Source organism: Trachemys scripta, chromosome 1 (genome assembly GCF_013100865.1).
Source record: "Trachemys scripta elegans isolate TJP31775 chromosome 1, CAS_Tse_1.0, whole genome shotgun sequence".
Taxonomy (NCBI): domain Eukaryota; kingdom Metazoa; phylum Chordata; order Testudines; family Emydidae; genus Trachemys; species Trachemys scripta.
The window spans coordinates 119732417-119756208 of NC_048298.1; the positions used below are offsets into that span (position 1 = coordinate 119732417).

The following is a 23792-nucleotide window of genomic DNA, read 5'->3' on the forward strand; positions in this document are numbered from 1 at the left end:
AAATTCACTGTACATTGCTGAAGTGTAACTTCTTCTGTGTGCAATATAATGAAAAATGTTAGTGCAATCTGTATATTTTAAATAATGCTGAGAGTCAATTGTACATTTTGTTTAAATTGCTGAGCTAGAATATGGTAAATATGAAAGTGCAGATTCTAAACTATAAGCAATTCTGCTTATTACAAGCGTTAAAGTAGTATTTGCGTATGTTGCTAAAAAGGGAACAATTTAAGAGTAGTTCTACCATACATACAAGACCAGTAGCTGCCTTACAGTAACTGTCCAGATTACTGCAAACAGCAAACATTGCCTGATCCTTTTCAGCACAAGAACTCTTACTCGAGTTCTTACTAAATTGTAACTTTTAGGAGAGATTTTTAGAAGGACATGATAGGTTCATTTAAAAAAAAAAAAAAGATTTAAAAATTTACAATCTGAAATGAGAAGCAAAAGTAATCATCAACACACACTTAACCCAGCCTACAACATGGTCTCCAAACATTAGGGTTACCATTCGTCCGGATTCTCCCGGACATGTCCGGCTTTTCTGAGTTAAAAATAGCATCCGGGGGGAATTTGTAAATGTCTGGATTTCCACCCATGCAGAGCGCGCGCAGCTGACAGGGCAGCCGGCCGGATTGTGCCACTCGAGGAGGGGCTCTGGCTGCTGGAGCCCCGTGCCTCTCCCCTGCAGCTTGAGATCACTCCCCTCCTCCCCCTTCCTGCATTCGCAGATCGCCAGACGTTCGCAATGGGCCTCCAGCAGTCTGGAACTCCTCCCCCTGCTCCCCCTCCCCCCCCCCCCGCTGCCCAGCGTGCTGCTCTGCGAGGGTGGGGACCGGGCTGTGCGCTCCGCTGGGGAGCGCGGCAGCGTGTCTGGCTCCGCATGGAGCCCAACACGCTGTTCTGAGTGGCAGGGTAAGGAGGCCAGGGGGTCGGAGAAGGGGCAGGGGGGTTCTGGAGGGAGCAGTCGAGAGACAGGGAGCAGGGGAGGGTTGGATGGGTCAGGAGTTCTTGGGGGGCTGTCTGGGGGTGGGGGTGTGGATAAGGTTTTGGGCAGTCAGGGTACAGGTAGGGGGTAGGGTCTCTGGAGGGGGCAGTTAGGATGGGGGGGGTCTCAGGAGAGGGCAGTCAAGGGACAAGGAACAGGGAGGCTTAGGTAGAGGGTGGGGTTCTGGAGGGCAGTTAGGAGCAGGGGTCCCAGGAGGGAGCAGTCAGGGGACAAGGAGTGGGGGGAGGGTTGGAGGTTCTGAGGGGGGTGGGAAGTGAGAGGGAGTAGAAGGGGCAAGGGCGGGGCTCCTCCCGTCCTCTTTTTTGATTGTTGAACTATGGTAACCCTTCCAAACATGATTAAACTATTTTCTTTGTACAAGGCCTTAGTATAAATGTTAGTGGAAGAATACCAGAGAACAGCTATAAACAATGATGTGTTTAAGACTGGAGTTTGCATTAAAAGTCTGCTTTAGTTCCTAGTATTCTTTTTAATCCATGTGTAGTAACAGACAAGAAATGTTGATAAAGAAGGGAACCTGTACTTTTCCAAAAGAAGAAAAGTATATTAATTAATTTCACAGATTTTCAAAATACTGAATATAGGAAAAATTATCTTACCTTACCCAAAAGTTTCCTTTCTTCTAATAGGCAAGTCCACAGATCCAATCCACCAAGCACAAGAATTACAGTTCTGAGGGAGGTTTAATTGGGAGCAGTCTCCTCCAATTTATTTCTTCGCACTATACATATGTGTATGCTCTCCAATAGCTGGGGGGGGGGGGGGGAATTTGAAGTTGATCTGCAGAAGGACGTGTGTGTACGATTTTTTTGTTCTATTTTATAACCTTTGAATTAAACTTTAAAAGACTTAGATCTATGAAGTAACTTTGGAAGCAAGTCCTTCAAAGTTTAATTCAGCGATTAACTAAAACAAGAACTAATGCAAATGCTTTTTACTGCAGAACAACTTAAAAGTCTATGCCAATTATTGGAGAATATACACATATATAGTGTGCCCTAAAAAGAAAAGAGAGAGAGACTAATTAAATCTCCCTCAGAATGATAATTTGTGTTGGATGGATTGGATCTGTGGATTGGATCCTGCTAGAAGAAAGGAAATTCTTAGTAAATTAAGACATTTTCCTATTCCTTACTTGGAAGGTCTGTTGTTCCATTACAATGGGATATCTAATAGCAGTGCATCAACAGGGAAGGAAAATAAATAACGAATGAGATAGATGTATCTCACTCTCACTTAGTTTTAAATATAAAATTAGGGGTGAACACAGTATGCAGATACCGGTCTTCAACGGCAGAAACTAAGGGGACCCATGCAATTAATTTGTAAAAACTTAGTGAAGCTATGAACATTACCAGATGGTCACCCAGTATCTTTCTGTATGTTGGATATGATCTTTCCAGATGGGAGGCTACTGTGGCTCTGAATAAATGACCATGAATATTGGGGGGGGGGAGGCTTCTACCGTTGACAGCTTCAGAAATGTCATCTAATAACTGAAGCCATACAGTATGCTTTTATTTATTTATTACGATGGAGGTTATAGACCACAGCTAGAGTTTTCCTGAACTGGATTGCTGCATGCAGTGTTAATTTTTAGCACTCTCCTAACATCAGTTGTGCATGGAGTTCCTTTTAAGGTGTACTGCATGTCAGCAGAAAAGAAAACAATTTCTTATAACCAGGTTAATTTGGGGAATAAAGGTTAAGAACAACTTTGCCTCATGAGAAGTGCAGAAATGCAGTGCTTAATTTGTAATGAAAGAGGTACCAAGGCTCAAGCAATTAGGGTGCTAGGGCTCAAGCAATTTTTTTTTTTTTTTTTTTAAACTTTCATAATTGACGCAGAAAGCCCAGATATCCTGGGTCTATGAACTGCCAAGCCTCAGGTGCCGGGGCTCAGCCCTGGCACAAATTAAGCACTGCCATAATGCCTTTCCCCAATCAGACCTTATCCTCCAAAAATGCTCCTTGCTGAAATGACTACACCTGGTATGTCAACCTTTAAAGATAGAAAATCTACGGCACTTCTGACAAGCAATTAAAATGCTTAGTCAGAGCATTTGATACATCTAGTTCTCAGAAATAAGTTCTCATTGGTGTGGATTTGAGTTGTGTGGCTCTCTAAGAAATCTTTCATCTGGATGACAGGACATTCCTGTCTTTAGTGAGCTGGAAATGGTTACAATTTGTATTTTAGAGTCGAAGGCTTTAGGACAATTTTAAGAATTGCTTTGCCCTTGCATTAACTGAATCCATCCATGCTAATAACTGAATATTGTCATTCACACAGATGTGGCCCTTGAAGATGCCCTGTTTGTAGATATCGTTTCAAAGCTAAAAGTGTTACACACATCTAAATACATTGCTTTAACTGATACCTCTCATCATGTAATTCAATGTAGTCTTTTCTGGGCTTGGATGCAGAATTTTGTCCTTGGGAGCAAATACTTCTTGTAGAGGAGGCATAACCAAATGGCAGTTGTTACCTAAATTGGACACAAGAATCAGGACATCCTGAACAATGTGAGACCACTTGACTCACTTGTGTGTGAACACGCATGCGCACACTTCCATCCTGGAGAACAGCGTGAGCAGTAAAAGCCAGAAAGACACTCGTTGGCCATGGGAGAATGTAATAGACTGCATGATTGTAGCTAATCTTGCATTCTAGAATAAGACTTGAGTTTCTTTGCTGGGTTCTGGATACAAATAGATCCATTGACAGGAGGGCTACTGAAGGCCAGAGTCTCTACTTGAAGATCTTGGGCTGTATACTCCACTCTCCCAGATTTATCGTTTGCTTTCTTAAGCAGTTGCTATGATGCTTATTCTCTCTTTACGTATAGTGCTTACGAAAACAGAAGATTCTTCCTATTCCTTTTTGGCCAGGAACAGAGAAGAGGTTGAGGATCTGGTATCTTTCTCTCTCATTGATAAAAGCCAATGCTGAAGTGTTTGAACAAGTTCCCCCTTATTTGTAAGGTAGAGAGAGATAAGCAACCCAAGATAATAGTATAAAAAAAGATCTGAAGGGAGAGCCAGACTTACTGATGTGCTATAGATGATGCCTAATTGACTTCTTGAACATTATAGATGTTCCCTAAGCTCCCGCTCCAGGCAGAGGCAGGGGAACCCTTTACATGAAGCAGCCATTGTATCTCACAGAATCCTAAGCAATCAAGGCAGGGTTTCATAAGGGTGGAGTGACACCTTGTTAAAGGGGCAGGGAAAACAGAAATAAGGTATGGGCCAAGAAGACCCTTACCACCTACTTGTTCCTGTATGTCTGGACTGTACTCCCTCTCATTTCTCCAGGTTTGGCTTTATGGAGGACAGTTAGAAAAAGCCAGGATGTAGTCCACACACAACATGAGTTGGGTTCAGTTAGCTCAGCAGGTGTGGCATGGCTGACCCAAGGCAAGCAGGATTCGGTTGGGTAGGCATTTTGTGCCCTTTTCTGCCAGCCTCCCAATTCCTCCTGTTGTGTTCTTGCCTGAGAGATCTACCCAGACCTGCTACTCTGAAAGTTGTTGAAGTCAGCTACCTAAACATCAGAAGGTTGTTTCCAGGAACCTTGCTGCAGAGCCTCCGAGGTTGAATAATAGATCAGAATTGCTTAGATCCAATAAGCTGAATTGCAAGAATAAATAAGGATCCCTTTTTGGTTGTTTTCTTTTCTTGTTGCTCTGAGCAGGTCTGGTAAAGCCTTCCAATTGCTGGAGGCAGTATATGCTGTCTGGTCAGGTCTTCAGGGCAGTGGCCAGTCAGCCTGCTTTGATTGACAAGTCTGGTTTCTGCCTCAAAGGAGCTGCAAAATAGGGGTAAGATCCATTGTACTGAAGTGACAAACTTTCATTGCAAAGCAGACATTCCTTGAGAAGAAAATACTAAACTAGAACATCCTAAAATAGACAAAAAGCCCATTCAAGATTTTATGCTGTGCTATCCAGAATCTCTGCAAGAGTGAGTGGCCATTTCAACCACAGAAGTCTTCCAAGAAACTATACAGCAGTTGGTTTGATTGTTGTCCAATAGAAACCTTAACTGGTCAAACTATGCATTTCCTCGATATCTTATCCAAGATTAATGAGAAACTAGCATCAAAATGCAATAACTCTTGCTTGTATATATGCTTAGAAGGATTAGATTTTTTACCAGTAAGAGTTAGTAAACATCACTCTACACACAAAAATAATAGAAATTTACAGATAGACAAAGAAAAATGCTCTTTGAGAATTTCTTCAGAGTTTGAGTTAAGGATATTTACTTTGTATATTTCTGACAGGTGATGTTACTAATTTGTGTTTTAAACAGTTACAAAGCTTTAAATTTTTTAATCTCAATGTCTACTGTGATTAAATTATTGTCTGCGCCTCCCCCATAATTTCCTGCAACTGTGAACATTTAAATCAATCAAAATGGGGGAAAATGCTTGAACCCCATAATTTTGTGCAACGGTGAAAATTTAAATCAATACAAATAAGAAAAGCTTAAAAATAAACATTGATATTATCCTTTAAGCTTATAAAAAGACCAAAATCAAATTTTGCCAAGCCTACTTGTAAATCAAGCATATAAATCACCAGCTGCCTGATGGGGAGACCTGCTCCCATCAGGCCACCACAAACCAATTAATCTGATAGTTCAAGACCCCAGTTATTATGGAAATATTTGAACATCTTCCATCACCCATTTGTCTGTGCTTTGCCATAGATCAGACCCACGAGTACCAGTCACAAAAGTAGTACTTGCACCCTAGAACACTGAGCTTACTTCTACATTATTCCAAAAATCTCATTCCAACAGATTGTTTCTTAATCTTAATTTTAAAATTTTATAACATTAAAATTTCTATTTTATGAAGATCAATATATTCAGTAAATCTTTTTAACACAATTATTTTTACTGGCCGAAGACCTAGTTACAGTAACTTTTAATTATACTCCTTAGCTTTTGTCAATCTCTAAATACAGAAGAAAGTATTTTACACAGACTTCTTAAAAGTGCAGAAAAATTATAAACATTTAAACTGAATCCCATATCCTATTAAAATGGATGGCATTTGTTATCTTGTGTGTCAGCACTTTCAGTTTATAAAAATTTAACTTGACAGAACTGGGCCAAAAATTAAAGGTCACTGCTATCCCGAAGGCTACTTCTGAAGTTCAAAATAACCACACATTTTATTTAGACTATCATCTTTAGTTGCCCGTAACTCTGTATGTGCACAGAAATCACAGTAATCTATGGAAGAGGTGAGAATCAGAAACAAACATGATATCTTATAATAGAGTGTTCAGGTTACCTCCCAGAAGCTATCACTAGAAACCTCTACTCCAACAGAATCATCATATGATCCAGACATTTCTACGTTTGGAGAGCTTGCAAGTGTTCAGGGTTCTATTGTGAGCACCAGATCTTCAAAAATCTGTAGGAAGGACAAAGAGAACATTAGTAAATATTAAACTTACCCATAATTTGCTATGATTTTGAGTGTATTTCTTTCATAGACTTTTAGCCTAAATGTTAAATGTTACGGGAAAATTTTCAATACCCCCGCCAAATCAATATACGCTCAATTACTGCTTACTTATATCCTTACTTCCAGCAACAGCAAACCATAAGTATTACATGTTTGACACATCTACATACATTACTAAGGCCAGGTCTACACTAAAAAGTTAGGTCAACCCAGCTATGTCACTCATGGATATGAAAAATTCACACTGATTAGTAACATAGGGCTGGTCTACACTACTGCGGTAAATGGATCTGACTTATGCAACTTCAGTTACATAAATAACGTAGTTAGATCCACTTACCGCAGTAACTACACTGCGCCATGTCAACAGGAGAGCATCTCCCCCCGACTTCCCTTATGCTTCTCGGGGAGGTGGAGTACACAAATCGATGGGAGAGTGCTCTCCCATCAATTTAGCGTGTCTTCACCTGACCAGCTAAATCAACACTCGCTGCATTGATTGCAGCAGTGCTGATCTACCGGTAAGTGTAGACATGCCCTTAGTTAAGCCGACCCAAGTCCTGATGTAGACAGGTTGATGGAAGAATTCTTCCGTCAAGCTAGCTACTGCCTCTCAGGGAGCTAGATTAACTACAACAAGAGAACTCCTCCAGTTGCTGTAGTTAGTGTCTACACTGAACCTCTACAGTACAGCTGCAGCTGTGCCGCTGTAGTGGTTTGAGTGTACACAAAGTCTTCTAACTAACATTCATCATCCCTCCACATCAGCCCTAATATACATAATGTGCCATTTTAGTCTTTCCACTGCTGTATGGCGGGCGCTATAGTTGGTTTGTACCATAAGAATTTCATTGTTTAGTCCCAGAATTTTATTTGAACATTGCTTGCCTGGAACTTAATACAACTTTAATCAAGCTAGCAAGGCTCTCTTGACTAACCAAACCTAGGGAGGACACAGCACAGTAAACTAAGCATAAACTCAGACTCCATAATCTGTGTTGCATTAATTAACCATAGCAATAGAAGTTACACTCAAAAATCATATCTAAATTAAATTTTGTAGACAAATTACAGCTCAATAATTTCTGTTTCTGAATCTTAACATTATGTTCTCATTTACAAAAAGGGTGGAGAGAAGGGATTGTTCTCATACAGCTAGATGACCCATTACGGCCCCAAGGAAGTCACCCTGGCAAATGGGTCAAAAAAATGACCCACTTGTGACCTAGTTAGCCAAATTTCCAGGCTAGGTTTCCCGAGATTAAATGTTGGTTTGTTAACCCTTTCTACCCTAGCAACTAGGTGCTTCTCCAGCTAAATCCATAAAAAGATACAATACCTATAAGTATAAAGCAATTTCCAACTCGCACAGAACAGCAAATGGAATTTAGCCTGATAGTATTCCTGCCACTAAGCAATTAATGCTTTTTCACATTCAAGAAAATTTCAGGTTTAAATTCTGATATTAAAGGATTGAGTCGTTTTATAGGAATACTTTTGAGAATTTTAAATAAATATTTCACATTTATAAAGGAAGTGATGGTTAGAGATGTTGAGCCTAGGCTACCTTCTCACACATGGCAAAAACATTGTTAAAAGAGCAGCAGTTGTCATCAGACAGCAATGCTGTTAGCCATGTTGGATGAGCACTATTGGGAATACAAGTTCTTATATCTAAGAGTGACAAATAAGAACAAGACAATGGACAATTGCATAATGACTACTGTTAAGAGACCCTTTTCATTAAGCGTACCTAACTGACTGAGTTCACTAAAGACCAGAAAATTGTTGAACCCCGTCAGAGCATAAATCTATACATAACATAAATTTCAGTAATTTATTAAGCATGTATCAACCAGTTATGGAAAAATGTAATTTCTTTTTATAAGATTACAGTGCCAAACCTGTTAATGGTTAAGCAATTTTATACATGTCACAAAGATCAAGCTTTTTCAGGTGGCTTGAAGTACAGATTCCTTCATTACTCCACCTGCAAGCTTCTCCCTCCCCCACTTTTGAAATTAATAAAATATTTGAAAGTCAGATATTTTATATACTGTGTCTTTCAGATTAAAGGTAACAGTTTATTGCTGGGAAACTATAATAAATTTCATCTGCCGTATTCAAAGCCACTAAACATGTTGGGATAGAAGAAGAGAACATGCTTGAGTCATTACTGAAATTTTCAACTAGAAGATTCTAGACCCAAGAATAGAAGGTTTTTAAAAAAAAAAAAAAAAAAAAAAAAGTACGTTACCCACAAGACATCAAAACTGAAAAGAGCCTCCTCTCTAACCTCAAGAGAGAAAAGATACACTGACATGAGAAGAAAAATGTGATCTGACAGATTTAAGTGATAAGAAAGTTTTATTTGGTTTCCTAAATAAAATAATCTGGATAGTTGAGTTACACACACCTGCAGGAGATATAAATCAGAAGTTTCAAGGCACCAGGTACTTCAAGAAGGACCAATATGCCAGTTGTAGTTGGTTTAATAGTTTTTCAAAAATCTTTACCTTCCTGTGTGTAAAGGAGTTGTCCTTTATTAATGCACCCATAATTACTTTTTCTGGAAATCGCCACCAAACAAAAGATATAATGTATCGTAATGATAAAATGTATAGCATTCAGTAGCACTCATGTGTTAGGTAGTGCCTACAAGACATACATGAAGACAGCCTCTGCTGCAAAGAGCTCACAATCTAAGCAGCTGCAACATAAGAGTGGGATAAAATGTACAATCTTTAACTAACATACATACACCATTTCCTAATGCCTCTAGGCCAAAATTTGTATGTACCATGTCAAAAACCAGTCTTGAGAGAGAAACAATTGTTAATTCCCCTAGCAGCTGAAAGTCCTGGACAATGTTGCTTTTGACTGCATTTGTGACACATTTTACCGTACTACAGTGTATGCTCTTTTGCTACATAGCACAATACAATGTTTTACAAAATACTAATCACTAAATCTATAAAAGGTAAGCCACATCTCTTTAGTGGTTTTGCTGATCCTTCTCACTCCAGATTAAAGCTGAAGGGAGGAGAATGCATGATGCACGTTTCCTGGGCAGAAGGGAAGTTGTGTAAGGACTTTGTAGGATACCAGACAACTGACTTTAACAGTACTGTTTCTTTAAAACATTTAGTCTCTTGAATGAATACTGCAATTAAAGTAATTGTTGTATGATCAACCACTGCCTCTGGAGCTAGAAGTGCTGCACTTTGAACTCAAGTTTTTTTTTCCACATTAGGGTTGCCAAGTTTGGTTGGAGGTATTCCTGGAGGTTTCATCACATGACAATCTCTAATTAGAGATTAATCTAATTCCTGGACACTCCATGACAATCCTGGAGGGTTGGCAACACTATTCCACGGTCACATGAAAAAGGTGATGGCCATGTAGTGCCTAGAAGAAGAGTTAAAGTGGGGATTAAGCAAAGATGCAAATAATCCCAAACAAAAACAAAAAGGTATATGAACTAATTCAACTGATTCACAGAACAATATCTAACCCATTGGTGTCTATAGGTACCATAAAACAAGATAGCTTTCCTTTGCTTAATTATTTTAAAGGGGAAATAAATGAAGACAATGCCCTCCCAACTATAAGGACTATATGTTTGATTTAAGCATGTCATATGCGTCTCAACATAATATCCAATATCATTAATCTTTCTTCTACTTTGTTAGCCTTTTTAATACATGATTTAACATAAAATATGCAAAGATACATGCCTAAAACCCCTTCAAACACTCCTTATCTTACACACTGTATCTGTTATTTTTCAAAAGGATAAAGTACTATTTATATTTGATGGACAACAGATGCAACCCCTTCTTCCCCCAAGTAATCTTAATAAGCTAAATTAATCAGGGTTGATCATAACCACACAAATTAAAAAAAACCACCACCACCACCCACTTTTTTCCTAGTTAGAGTTTAAATACAACACCATGAGGGCAATATCATACTTATCTGGGATTGTTTAATATTATTGCCACCTAAAATGTAATTTGTTAACAGTTATTAGTTTTTCCACATTTTTTTTAATGTGCTGAGTTTTTCAAACAACAACACTAACCAAATTAAATAGTAAATATTTACTGTACTACTTGGATGGACAATGCAGCTAACAGTTCCCTGATAAATCAAATGTAACAGAAGTGGGGACAGATCTCTAGTATACAGATTCAAACAAAAAATGTCCTGGCATGAAGCTGTGTTAATTATGTAGAAAATATTTATCTAGAGAGGTTTTGGAGAAAAGTTTGGATATGTTTCAGAGCAATGTATTTTGTCAGTCCAAATCGTAATGGACTGCGACAATAGTATGGTAATCTGGGATTGCATGAAAGACAAAGAAAAACAGTTTCAAGTCTTGTGTCATCTTTACTATACTGCAGTTACAATGGAGTTTTGTTATGGACTGACAATTACTTGTTCATGAGATAAACTCAGAATAAGTCAATGTCACTAAAATATAGATAGTATTGCTGGTTTTTTTTAATAGTAAGATACCATGCAAAAGTATTTAACTAAAATTCCCTAAAAAAAAAAAAAAGTAGTGATTAGAAGGAATCATTCTGCCAAGAGGTGAACAACAAGTGCCTTCAGGTAAAAGTCCACTTATTTTCCACAAGTGTTCACTTAACTGCAAGCTAAAAATACTTATTTAAAACTCAATATTCCTTTAAAGTTCTGTCACTGATGTTGCAGTGCAACTACTGAAAGTACTGCACCCCTACCATGTATCTAGACCCATTGTTTTACATGCACACTGGTAACATCTCATGGAAACATATTCCAGTATGTAACTACCTTTAAGCAAGATTTTTCTAATATCTAACCTCAATCTCCCTTGCTGCAGATTAAGCCTGCCCGGTCTTCAGTGAATTGGGAGAAGAACTTGTCACCCTCCTCTTTGTAACAGCATTCAGACATGTTAAAGACTGTTATCGGCTCCCCATTCAGTCTTCATTTCTCAAAGCTAACTGTGCCTTTTTTTTTTTTTTTTTAAACCTTCCCTCATAGGTCAGGTTTTCTAAACCTTCTTATTTTTGTTGCTCTCCTCTGGATTCTCTCCAATTTGTCCACATCTCTCTTGACATGTGGCAGCCAATACTCGACACAATATTCTAGCTGAGGCCTCACCAGTGCTGAAAGTGGGACAATTACCTTCCTTGTCTTACATACAACACTCCTGTTAATACAGCCGAAAAAAATAGTATCCCTCTATACAACTGCATCAAATTATTGGCTCACATTCAATTTGTGATCCACTACAACATCCGCATCCTTTTCTACAGTACCACCTAGCCAGTTGTTCTTCATTTTGCATTTGTGCATTTGATTTTTCCTTACATGTAGTACTTTGCAATTGTCTTTATTGCATTTCATCTTGTTGATTACAGACCAGTTCTCCAATTTGTCAAGATCCTTTCAAATTCTAATCCTGTCCTCTTATCAGCTGCAACTCCTCCCAGCTTGGTGTAATTTTAAAATTTTACTCCATTTCGTTACCTAAGTCATTAAATAACCTATTTAGTGTTTTTAAAATAAAACCTTCATATAATGAGCATTAGAGTTTGCTGTGGATTTGAAGAAACCAAACAAAGGCTTTTTAAAATAATTCTATTTTACTGATCACTAATGTTAAAGCTGGAAAAAAAGTTCTGTAGTAATGGTGTAATATCAATTCACCTTCAAATTTAAAAAGTTCAGAGTGTGTTACTTTAGGACCATTTAAGTTGACAAACTAGTTGGAAAACTGGAAGAGATCAAGGCTGCAGTGGAACAATATTTTCTGAATAGATACAGAGAACAGGTATTTGTGTTTTGTTTTTTTAATAAAACTGCATAATACAGAAAACTTTTTCCATAAAAGCAAGAAAATAACTATGATTCAGGAAATTCTGATTAATTGTAAGATTTATACATGCCAGATACTATGCTATGAGAAAGTATGAACAAGCATATTAAGGGAAATATTATGAAGTCATGGCAACAACTAGCACAGAAACTCTGGTTGTACAGCACTATTTAAAAATAAACTGAATAATGACATACCAGCATTAAGCAACAATGAGTCATACTGTCCTGTTGAAATACATTTATTAGAACAGCCAGTCCTTTAAACACATTTGTCTTTAGGGCTTGGTTCTTCCCCCCACGCCTGAGGAATTTTAAAAGTTTGCACAAGAGAAAAATCTGAACTTTGTCTTTCATACTTTTAGTTTATTAACCACAAAAAGGAGGGAAATGTAAATATTTTATGCCTAATTTTTATTCTGTCATTCCAGATTACCAAAAGGGAAAAGTTTGAAAACCTATGCAAAATCATCAACTTTTCATCAACTGTACCTGAAGGCAGAGTCCAAGAGATTGTCCAGCAAATAAAGGACACGGATTTCCCATTTTCAAAGTTAAAAATCAGAGTCCCCAGCTCATGGAAAGGTGCTAGCCTTGGAATCCTTTTCTGGCACTTCATCTGTTGGATCTGTGTCTGGCTAGTAGGAATGAAAGTTCTCAAATCCTCCATATCTTTCAGGATACGCTCCCTTCCTAAAACTTGTGTCTGATGGGGATGCTCTTTCATCCCACAGAATCTTTGCTGTCACAGGAAGCAGTCACAGTGTCGCCATTCACTCCTTTCCATCATTTGTTCCTACATAAAGTCCAGCCTGGTCACGTCTTTACATTCAGCATCCCACCACCTAGTCAGTGGTTGCCTTTACATCAGACTAACCTTGGCTGTGCTTGCATTATTTTCTTTGGGATGCTATCGTCTGTCTTCTGCAGTGTCCCCACCACTGTAATTTTCTCAATTGTAGCCAATCCCATACCCTGATTTCTGATTCTTAGTTAATTTATCTTAAAAATAATTCCACTTTACACTGGCCATTTTTCAAAACACACAAGCCTTACTTATCTCCACGGCTTCCAGCCTTTTTCCTCTCTCATTTACTGCAGCTGCTTCCTGACCACAGAGTAAGACTGTTAAGTACACTGGTTTGATAAAATTACTGGTTTGTACCAAAGTGAAAATTTATCAGTTGATGATTTTGTCAACTTCTTACAGCACTCATAGCTAAGGTACATCTCCTTTCAACCTAATCCTTGGTGGAATCATCAGCACTGATCAAGCTTTCTAGGTACATACAAGATTCCACTTGTTCCACAACTTCACTGCTGCTACATTTCAAAACTATCTATTGTCCCTTTCCCAAGATGCAACCACTTTGTCATCTTGGCGTTTACTATAAGAACAATTCGACTACACTAATTTTCCACGGTAGCAAAGAGTACCATTAATTCACATCTGCCAGTTGTATGATGTCACCTACATAAACTAAGACGCTTAACTCTAAATCGTACTTCATGCCCTCCAATTCATCTATTATTCTTAATGTCCAGTTTAAGAACGTGATGAAAAGTGACAGTGACTCCATGTCTCCTTGTTTTATACTAAACTTTGACTTAAACAAGTTGTTTAATTTTCCATCAGTTCTTATGGCACTGATGGGACATAGGAAATTTTTATTTTGACTTACTGAAAATTTCCTCTGAACTACAAGATTCACAGATGCATTAACTAATGGGCTCTCAGCCCGCGTTTTACTACACAAGCAGAACCAGACCAGTCAGTCAGTCACTAAAAGCAAAAAGAGCAGCCAGCGACAATGAAGAGTCCACCGGCTGAGAGAGCTTCCAAAGGCTAATATCCACTGCAGACAGGAACTTTCTAATGAGCTTATATGCAATAAACTGAATTCTTACTGTGACACTATGAAATATGGGAGACTCTTTATGATATTGTTAACGCCAATATTATAATATTGCAAGGAATCTGACCAAATATGCCATGTAAGCGGTATCTACAAAAAATGTTATAATTTGCTAAATATGATAATCTTGTTTATATGTTTGTATCACCTTTGTATTGTGAGTTATAGGTACGTATGGTATATCCGGAACTCCACTGGAGTGAGCAACGGTAGCAGAGTCGACGGGGGAGCCGCAGCCGTCGATACCATGCCGTGTGGACCCCAGGTAAGTCTATCTAAGATACTTCGACTTCAGCTACATTATTCACGTAGCTGAAGTTGTGTATCTTAGATCGATCCGCCCCCCCCCGCCCAGTGTAGACCAGCCCTAAGGTTCTTCCATGCCCATGTGCTGTGAAGCTTGTGTCTGGGACACAGGAAATACAAGCCAAATGGTAAAAGGAATACAAAGGGCAGCTGCATCATCTCCATTGTGTCTTCACTCCTACTTCTTACCCCTGGAGAAACTTTTCTACAAATGAAGCTCTGAGCAAAGGACTGAATGACCCATCCAAGCTGCGGGTGTGTTCCAGAGGCACTTTCAAGCCAGCAAACTCACCAATACTGCTAAGAACCTGATATATGGACTTTGAAGTCTTTGTATGTATGTGACTGCTTTACCATTAACAACTCTTTTCTTGTTCTTTTTTCTTTATAATAAACCTTTAGTTTTAGACACTAAAGGATTGGCTGGCAGCATAGTATTTTGGGTAAGATCAAACCTAATATTGACCAGGCTATGTGGCTGGCCCTTTGGGGTCAGAAGAACATTTTGTATAGTGAGAATTTTAAAACAGCTTCTCACTATACTGCACCTAGGTCCTGATTCAGAGCCAGAGAACTGGAATGCAATAAGGGGGCTGTGTGACTCTTTTTTTGCTTCTTGATAACCAGTGTGGGGATCAGAAGCAGTTTGTGACTGGTTGGGGAGTTTAACTTCAGTGTTACCCACCAGTCTTGGGAATATCTGCTCTCCTTTTTGCAGACTGCCCTGATCTTCGTATTTCCAGTGAGGGCTACCCCAAGCACCCCACATCACACTTACCTCACATCATAACTTCATGAACCAATTTGAAGGAACCAAAGAGAACTTCTTATCCTACTGGCTAAAGAAATACTCCAAAAGCAAGGAAGGATTAGATCTGTGGCTACTGTAGCCTAGAAAGGAAAATTTTGGTAAATCAGAATAAGTTTTCTTATTCTGTTTATAGGGGCCAGAGATCCACTAACCATTGGAATTTGTAAAGCAATTTGCCTTTAGGGAGGGTTCAATTCAAACAGAACTATATAAAGGGTTTTTTAATTCCTTTACTACTGGGAGACCACAGGGTGGAGTACCCTCTTACCACAGGCAGCATCTGCCGATGTCTGAATGCCCAGCTTGTAAGGGCTTGTCTACACTGGCACTTTACAGCGCTGCAACTTTCTCGCTCAGGGGTGTGAAAAAAAAAAAAAAAACACATCCCTGAGCGCAGCAAGTTTCAGCGCTGTAAAGCACCAGTGTAGACAGTGTACCAGCCACGCCTCCAGTGCTGATAGCTATGCCCCTCATGGAGATTGGTTTTTTTTTTTTTTTTTAGAGCACTGGGAGAGCTTTCTCCCAGCACTCTGCCGCGACTACTCAAGTCATGTTAAAGTGCTGCCATGGCAGTGCCAGTGTAGACTAGCCCTAAGATTTTGGGTAGATGTGTGTGGATGACCAGGTGGCAGCTAGGGTGACCAGATGTCCCGATTTTATAGGGACAGCCCTGATTTTTTTTTTTTTTTTTTTTTTAAATATGGGCTCCTATTACCCCCCACCCTGTCCCAATTTTTCACACTTGCTATCTGGTCACCCTAAGCCCACCAGACTCCATCATATGGTGTGTAAGAGGCTGCTATTGCTCTCAGCAAGTGGTCTTTGATGTTGATTGATAGAGAAAGACTGTGGATATGTCTTCACTGCAAGTAAAGGTGTGGCTGCAGCATGGGTAGGTATCTGTGATAGCCTTAATCTCACTAACATGAGTGGGGTATTCTATCTGCTACCCAAGATCCATAAACCCGGAAACCCTGGACGCCCCATCATCTCAGTCCTGCTGTAAGAGTGCCAATGCCTATCTGGCTATTTGGACTCTCTCCTCAGACTCTACGCTACCAGCACTCCCAGCTATCTTTGAGACACCACCGACTTTCTGAGGAAACTACAATGCATTGCTGTTCTTCCTGAAAACACCATCCTGGCCACCATGGATGTAGAAGCACTTTACACCAATATTCCACATGAGGATGGACTACAAGCTGTCAGGAACAGTATCCCTGATGAGGCCACAGCACGCCTGGTGGCTGAGCTTTGTAACTTTGTCCTCACCCACAACCACTTCAGATTTGGGGACAACTTATACCTTCAAGTCAGTGGCACCGCTATGGGTACCCGCATGGCCCCACAGTATGCCAACATTTTTATGGCTGACTTAGAGCAACGCTTCCTCAGCTCTTGTCCCCTAGTGCCCCTCCTCTACTTGCGCTACATTGAAGACATCTTCATCATATGGACCCAAGGAAAGGAGGCCCTTGAAGAATTCCACCTGGACTTCAACAATTTCCACCCCACCATCAACCTCAGCCTGGACCAGTCCACACAAGAGAGACACTTCCTGGACACTACAGTGCAAATAAGTGACGGTCACATAAACACCACTCTATACCGGAAACCTACTGACCGCTACACGTACCTACATGCCTCTAGCTTCCATCCAAGCCACATCACATGATCCATTGTCTACAGCCAAGCCCTAAGATATAACCGAATTTGCTCCAACCTCTCAGACAGAGACAAACACCTACAAGATCTTTATCAAGCATTCTTAAAACTACAATACCCACCTGGAGAAGTGAGGAAACAGATTGACAGAGAAGACGGGTACCCAGAAATCACTTAGTATAGGACAGGTCCAAAAAGGACAATAACAGAACACCACTGGCCATCACATATAGCCCGCAGCTAAAACCTCTCCAGCGCATTATCCACGATCTACAACCTATCCTGGAAAATGATCCCTCACTCTCACAGACCTTGGGAGGCAGGCCAGTCCTCGCTTACAGACAACTCCCCAAACTGAAGCAAATACTCACCAGCAACTACACAGCGCACCACAGAAACACCAACCCAGGAACCAATCCCTGTAGCAAACCTCATTGCCTACTCTGTCCCCATATCTACTCTGGCGACACCATCAGAGGACCCAACCACATCAGCCACACCATCAAGGGCTCATTCACCTGCACATCTACAAATGTTACATATGCCATCATGTGCCAGCAATGCCCCTCTGCCATGTACATTGGCCAAACTGGACAGTCCCTCCGCAAAAGAATAAATGGACACAAATCGGACATCAGGAATGGTAACATACAAAAGCCAGTAAGTGAACACTTCAATCTCCCTGGTCATTCTATTACAGATTTAAAAGTCATTGAACAAAAAAAACTTCAGAAACAGACTTTATAGAGAAACAGCAGAACTAAAATTCATTTGCAAATTTAACACCATTAATCTGGGCTTGAATAGGGACTGGGAGTGGCTGGCTCATTATAGAAGCAGCTTTTCCTCTCCTGGAATTGACACCTCCTCATCTATTATTGGGAGTGGACTACATCCACCCTGATTGAATTGGCCCTGTCAACACTGGTTCTCCACTTGCGAAGTAACTCCCTGCTCTCCATGTGTCAATACATAATGCCTGCATTTGTAACTTTCACTCTATGCATCTGAAGAAGTGAGGTTTTTACCCACAAAAGCTTATGCCCAAATAAATCTGTTAGTCTTTAAGGTGCCACCAGACTCCTTGTTGTTTTAATAGTCATGTAGACATGCCATGGTCTTGGATAGAGGTGACCCCTTCCTGCCTGAGGGAAGGTCCAAAACAGCTAATACCTTCATAACCCTAGGGCCTAGGGCAAGGCCAAAGGACAACAAACTATTAGAAGCGCTGGGATCCAAAGGTAACAGAGAAACAGATCAATTGAAGGATGTGAAAAAGTCATGTAATAATAATCCAAGGAAATTGAAATGCAATTTTATGAACAGTGATATGCAACCTAGTTGAGAGACTGTATAACTTATATTGGGGCAGTGGAATGTTTATACATCTACATATGTAGTGTCACATTGACCTTAGGAAGAGAAACAAAATTTGATTCAGACTGGTGCATATTGAAGCAATTCTTAGCCACGTTGTTTAATCTCTCAGTTTTCCCTGATGATCCCCCTTCTTCCTTGATCACATCGGTCAAGGCCATCCTGAGACAAAATGTAAGGTTCAGTTTGGGATCCTGAGGAACAGTACTTTTGAACGGTGTTGCTGCTCTTCTGATCCAGTTCCTCCTTTGTCTTTCTGAGAGCAGGTCTACACTTAAAATGCCACGGTGCAATGGCACCGCTGTAGCACTTCAATGAAGACAACAGTACGCCGACGGGAGAGCTTCTCCTGTTGGCATAGTTAATCCACCTCCACAAAAGAAGCCCTCCTATTGACCCAGAGGTTAACTCAGTATAACTGTGTGGCTCAGGGGCGTGGATTTGTTAAACCCCTGGGCAACGTAGTTATACCAATGTAATTTTATAGGGTAGACCTGGCCTTAGACATTTCCTCAGGAGATAGACCTAAACTGGTAACTGCCTTCTTAGACATGGATTTGAATAACTGAACATTTTTCCTGCTTCCCCTTCTGTGGGTTCTGTTCTGAATCTGAAAGTTGTCCCCCTTCCTGAAAGATACCAAGTGACTCTTGTGCCTATAAGATGTGATTTGTGCTTCCTTCTTAAACCTGCCCCTCCCTGGAAAAATCAAGCATCAGAACACTCAGACATAGATGAAAGAGTTTGGGGTCTGGTTCCTGGATTTCCTGAGTAGTACAGCCTTTTTGACATATCCAATACACAGCCATACATAATCAAAGGAGGCTGTTTCAGAGAAATTGAAAAACTAAAAATGGCTCACTCAGCTGTTACAAATGTTTTTTCCAAACATGGCATCTCCAACTATATGAAGGTTCAACTGGTGAAAAGCTTAACTTTTCCATAGCAACATATGGATGTGAATCATGGGAAATGAATGCTGCTAACAAGAAGAAAACTGAAGCCTTTGAGTTTGGTGCTGTGAAGACTTTTGCATCTCCCTTTGATGGAAAAAACAACAAATGCTTTTGCTATAAACTTTACTGAAGAGAAGCAGACCCTGCTGTCAAATCAACAGGGGCAAACTTATGTATTTTGATCGCATCAAGCATAGAGATGTAAATAACCTCAAGCAAGTTACCATGGAAAGAGAGGTGGAATGTCATCCTAGTAGGGAATGACCAGGAAAGAGATGGTTAGATGGTGTGCAGCAGCTCACTGGAGGTCAACTACTGAGTGCTCGAAGCTAGTGACAGGTCAAGACAGCTTCTAGAAATTCTACTACGATGTCACCAGTATTCAGATATGAATAAATTGATTTTTTATTTATTTTTGTCCTGTGAGAACCTGGGAAAGAAAGCAAGCCAGATGACTGTGGGGACTGGACACTGAACCGCCCTCTTGTTTTCTCTTTCTAGTTTGCCCCAGGGATTCTTGCCATCTGGTGTTACAGGAAGAATCTCTTGCTGGAATCCCCTAACTGAAGAGGAAGCAATCCAATTCCCTGGACCTGACCCTTCTTTTTGCCAGGTATTGAAACCCTTGCATACATCCCCTGAGATGGAGGCTTTGATTGAGTCTGCACAATGGGGGACACTGCTAGAGAAAAATTGCTATGCCAGATACAGATCCATGATACTAAATTTGAAAAATGAACACTCTTCTGAACCCTACAATTAACTATCAGGGGGTAGCCGTGTTAGTCTGTATCTACAAAAACAACAAAGAGTCTGGTGGCACCTTAAAGACTAACAGATTTATTTGGGCATAAGCTTTCGTGAGTAAAAACCTCACTTCTTCGGATGCATAGAGTGAAAGCTACAGATGCAGGCATTACATACAGACACATGGAGAGCAGGGAGTTACTTCACAAGTGGCGAACCAGTGTTGACAGGGCCAATTCAATCAAGGTGGATGTAGTCCACTCCCAATAATAGATGAGGAGGTGTCAATTCCAGGAGAGGAAAAGCTGCTTCTGTAGTGAGCCAGCCACTCCCAATCCCTATTCAAGCCCAGATTAATGGTGTTGAATTTGCAAATGAATTTTAGTTCTGCTGTTACTCTTTGAAGTCTGTTTCTGAAGTGTTTTTGTTCAATGACAGTGACTTTTAAATCTGTGATAGAATGACCAGGGAGATTGAAGTGTTCACTTACTGGCTTGTGTATGTTACCATTCCTGATGTCCGATTTGTGTCCATTTATTCTTTTGCGGAGGGACTGTCCGGTTTGGCCAATGTACATGGCAGAGGGGCATTGCTGGCACATGATGGCATATATGACATTAGTGGATGTGCAGGTGAATGAGCCCCTGATGGTGTGGCTGATGTGGTTGGGTCCTCTGATGCTGTTGCCAGAGTAGATATGGGGACAGAGTAGGCAACGAGGTTTGCTACAGGGATAGGTTCCTGGGTTGGTGTTTCTGTGGTGTGGTGTGTAGTTGCTGGTGAGTATTTGCTTCAGGTTGGGGGGTTGTCTGTAAGCAAGGACTGGCCTGCCTCCCAAGGTCTGTGAGAGTGAGGGATCATTTTCCAGGATAGGTTGTAGGTCGTGGATAATGCGCTGGAGAGGTTTTAGCTGGGGGCTGTATGTGATGGCCAGTGGTGTTCTGTTATTGTCCTTGTTGGGCCTGTCCTGTAGTAGGTGATTTCTGGGTACCCGTCTTGCTCTGTCAATCTGTTTCCTCACTTCCCCAGGTGGGTATTGTAGTTTTACGAATGCTTGATAAAGATCTTGTAGGTGTTTGTCTCTGTCTGAGGGGTTGGAGCAAATTCAGTTGTATCTTAGGGCTTGGCTGTAGACAATGGATCGTATGATGTGTCTTGGATGGAAGCTGGAGGCATGTAGGTACGTATAGCGGTCAGTAGGTTTCCGGTATAGGGTGGTGTTTATGTGACCATCACTTATTTGTACTGTAGTGTCCAGGAAGTGTCTCTCTTGTGTGGACTGGTCCAGGCTGAGGTTGATGGTGGGGTGGAAATTGTTGAAGTCCAGGTGGAATTCTTCAAGGGCCTCCTTTCCGTGGGTCCATATGATGAAGATGTCATCAATGTAGCGCAAGTAGAGGAGGGGCACTAGGGGACGAGAGCTGAGGAAGCGTTGTTCTAAGTCAGCCATAAAAATGTTGGCATACTGTGGGGCCATGCGGGTACCCATAGCAGTGCCACTGACTTGAAGGTATAAGTTGTCCCCAAATCTGAAGTGGTTGTGGGTGAGGACAAAGTCACAAAGCTCAGCCACCAGGCTTGCTGTGGCCTCATCAGGGATACTGTTCCTGACAGCTTGTAGTCCATCCTCATGTGGAATATTGGTGTAAAGTGCTTCTACATCCATGGTGGCCAGGATGGTGTTTTCAGGAAGAACGTCAATGCATTGTAGTTTCCTCAGAAAGTCGGTGGTGTCTCGAAGATAGCTGGGAGTGCTGGTAGCATAGGGTCTGAGGAGAGTGTCCAAATAGCCAGATAATCCTGCTGTCAGAGTACCAATGCCTGAGATGATGGGGCGTCCAGGGTTTCCGGGTTTATGGATCTTGGGTAGCAGATAGAATACCCCTGGTCGGGGTTCTGGGGGTGTGTCCATGTAGATTTGTTCCCGTACTGTAGCTGGGAGTTTCTTGAGCAGATGGTGTAGTTTCTTTTGGTATTCCTCAGAAGGATCAGAGGATAGTGGCCTGTAGAATGTGGTCTTGGAGAGTTGCCTGGCAGCTTCCTGTTCATAATCTGACCTGTTCATTATGACTACAGCACCTCCTTTGTCAGCCCCTTTGATGATTATGTCAGAAATTACAATTAACTGAGGCTAGTGATGACAAAGCCTCTCAGAGGGATCAGGCTCCAGCCCTGAAAGGGGAGAGCATACCCTGGGACTGAGTGCTGGAAGGGAAGCCCCAAGGGAAGGGGGCAGTGGACAGACTGAGGCCCCTCTGTCTGAGTGGATAGCAGGCTGTTAAGAAAATTCCTTAGAGAAGGGGGAATATCTGTGCTCATTGACTACTTCTCCTATGTCCCCTTCAGCCCTCTCCCACCTCAAGCACTTCTAAGGAGTAGGGAGCATGGGCATAAGAACCTGGACCACAGTTGTAGCCACATACACATGCACCACCATGAAAGGCAACAGAGGGTCCTGTGGCACCTTTGAGACTAACAGAAGTATTGGGAGCATAAGCTTTCGTGGGTAAGAACCTCACTTCTTCAGATGCAAGTAATGGAAATCTCCAGAGGCAGGTATAAATCAGTGTGGAGATAACGAGGTTAGTTCAATCATGGAGGGTGAGGTGCTCTGCTAGCAGTTGAAGTGTGAACACCAAGGGAGGAGAAACTGCTTCTGTAGTTGGATAGCCATTCACAGTCTTTGTTTAATCCTGATCTGATGGTGTCAAATTTGCAAATGAATTGGAGCTCAGCAGTTTCTCTTTGGAGTCTGGTCCTGAAGTTTTTTTGCTACTTGACACCATGAAAGGGTAGCTTGTCCCATTCTTTAGAGGGGTCATGTTCCAGTTTTTCCCCTGGGTGTCAGCTCTGAAACCTGCTCCAGGATCCAGTGTTCTTGCTGCTCTGGGTCTGTGGTTGCTGATCTTAGTTCAAGAGAGGGACTCCATGAAGGTCCTTGCCCCAGCTGCCTCTACTGTGATGTGAAGCGTTCCTGATCACAGAATATGCAGATACCCGTGATGAAGAAGCATGGGGGGGAGGGGGACATGCAGGGTCACATGTCCCCCCACCGCCTGATTGCTCTGTCACATGGTGTGGTCAGCCCAGCCCCCTCCCTGCGGAGCAGCTGTGCCAGGCAGGGAGAGGCAGAGGCAGGACCAGAACAGCTGGGAGCTGAGGCAGCGGGACAGCTGGGAGCTGACAACTGCCAGAAGGGGGGGGCAAGACTCACGCTGTTCTGGGGTTGTCCCCGCCCTTCCCCCCACTGTTAGCAGGCACAGGCTAACTAACCCATCTAGGCATTCCAAATGGGCTGGAGCAAACAGCATACATCTGTGCTTTTCCCCTCTCTCTTCCATGCTGTATATTTGAGTGTGCAGAGGCTGAGAACAATCACCAATGGAGTCTCGGCAGAAGACAAGAACCAGACCCTTAAATTCTCAATGTAGGAGAGGACCAGAAACTATAGAAAGCTAATTTATATAAAATGTTTTTGCTCTGCAACAAGAAGTTTGGTAAACAGTCTGCAGCTATGGAGGCAGAATGAAAACTGAAAGGCTCTGCCTAGGCAGCTTCATGCAGACAGAGAGCTCACTGGTTAATGGATCTGTGGATCCTGTATACAAAAGCTAAGGATCCATTACTCTACACCAGTGGTGGGCAA

At 41.4% G+C, this 23792-nt stretch overlaps 1 protein-coding gene across 12 annotated transcripts in view; it reads right to left on the reverse strand.

The window, feature by feature from the left end:
* Positions 1-23792, reverse strand: part of PACSIN2 (protein kinase C and casein kinase substrate in neurons 2) — a 124905-nt gene that overhangs the window by 46598 nt on the left and 54515 nt on the right. For 10 of the 12 annotated variants that reach the window (XM_034783414.1, XM_034783394.1, XM_034783403.1 and 7 more), the window contains one exon: positions 6321-6443. The exons of 1 other annotated variant lie outside the window; for it this stretch is intronic. In XM_034783414.1, coding sequence (XP_034639305.1) covers positions 6321-6380 — 60 coding nt within the window. In that variant the 5' untranslated portion in view covers positions 6381-6443. Of the gene's footprint in view, positions 1-6320; positions 6444-8913; positions 8935-23792 lie in introns of those variants that run through there. One more of the 12 variants, XM_034783384.1, reaches the window with a different exon arrangement.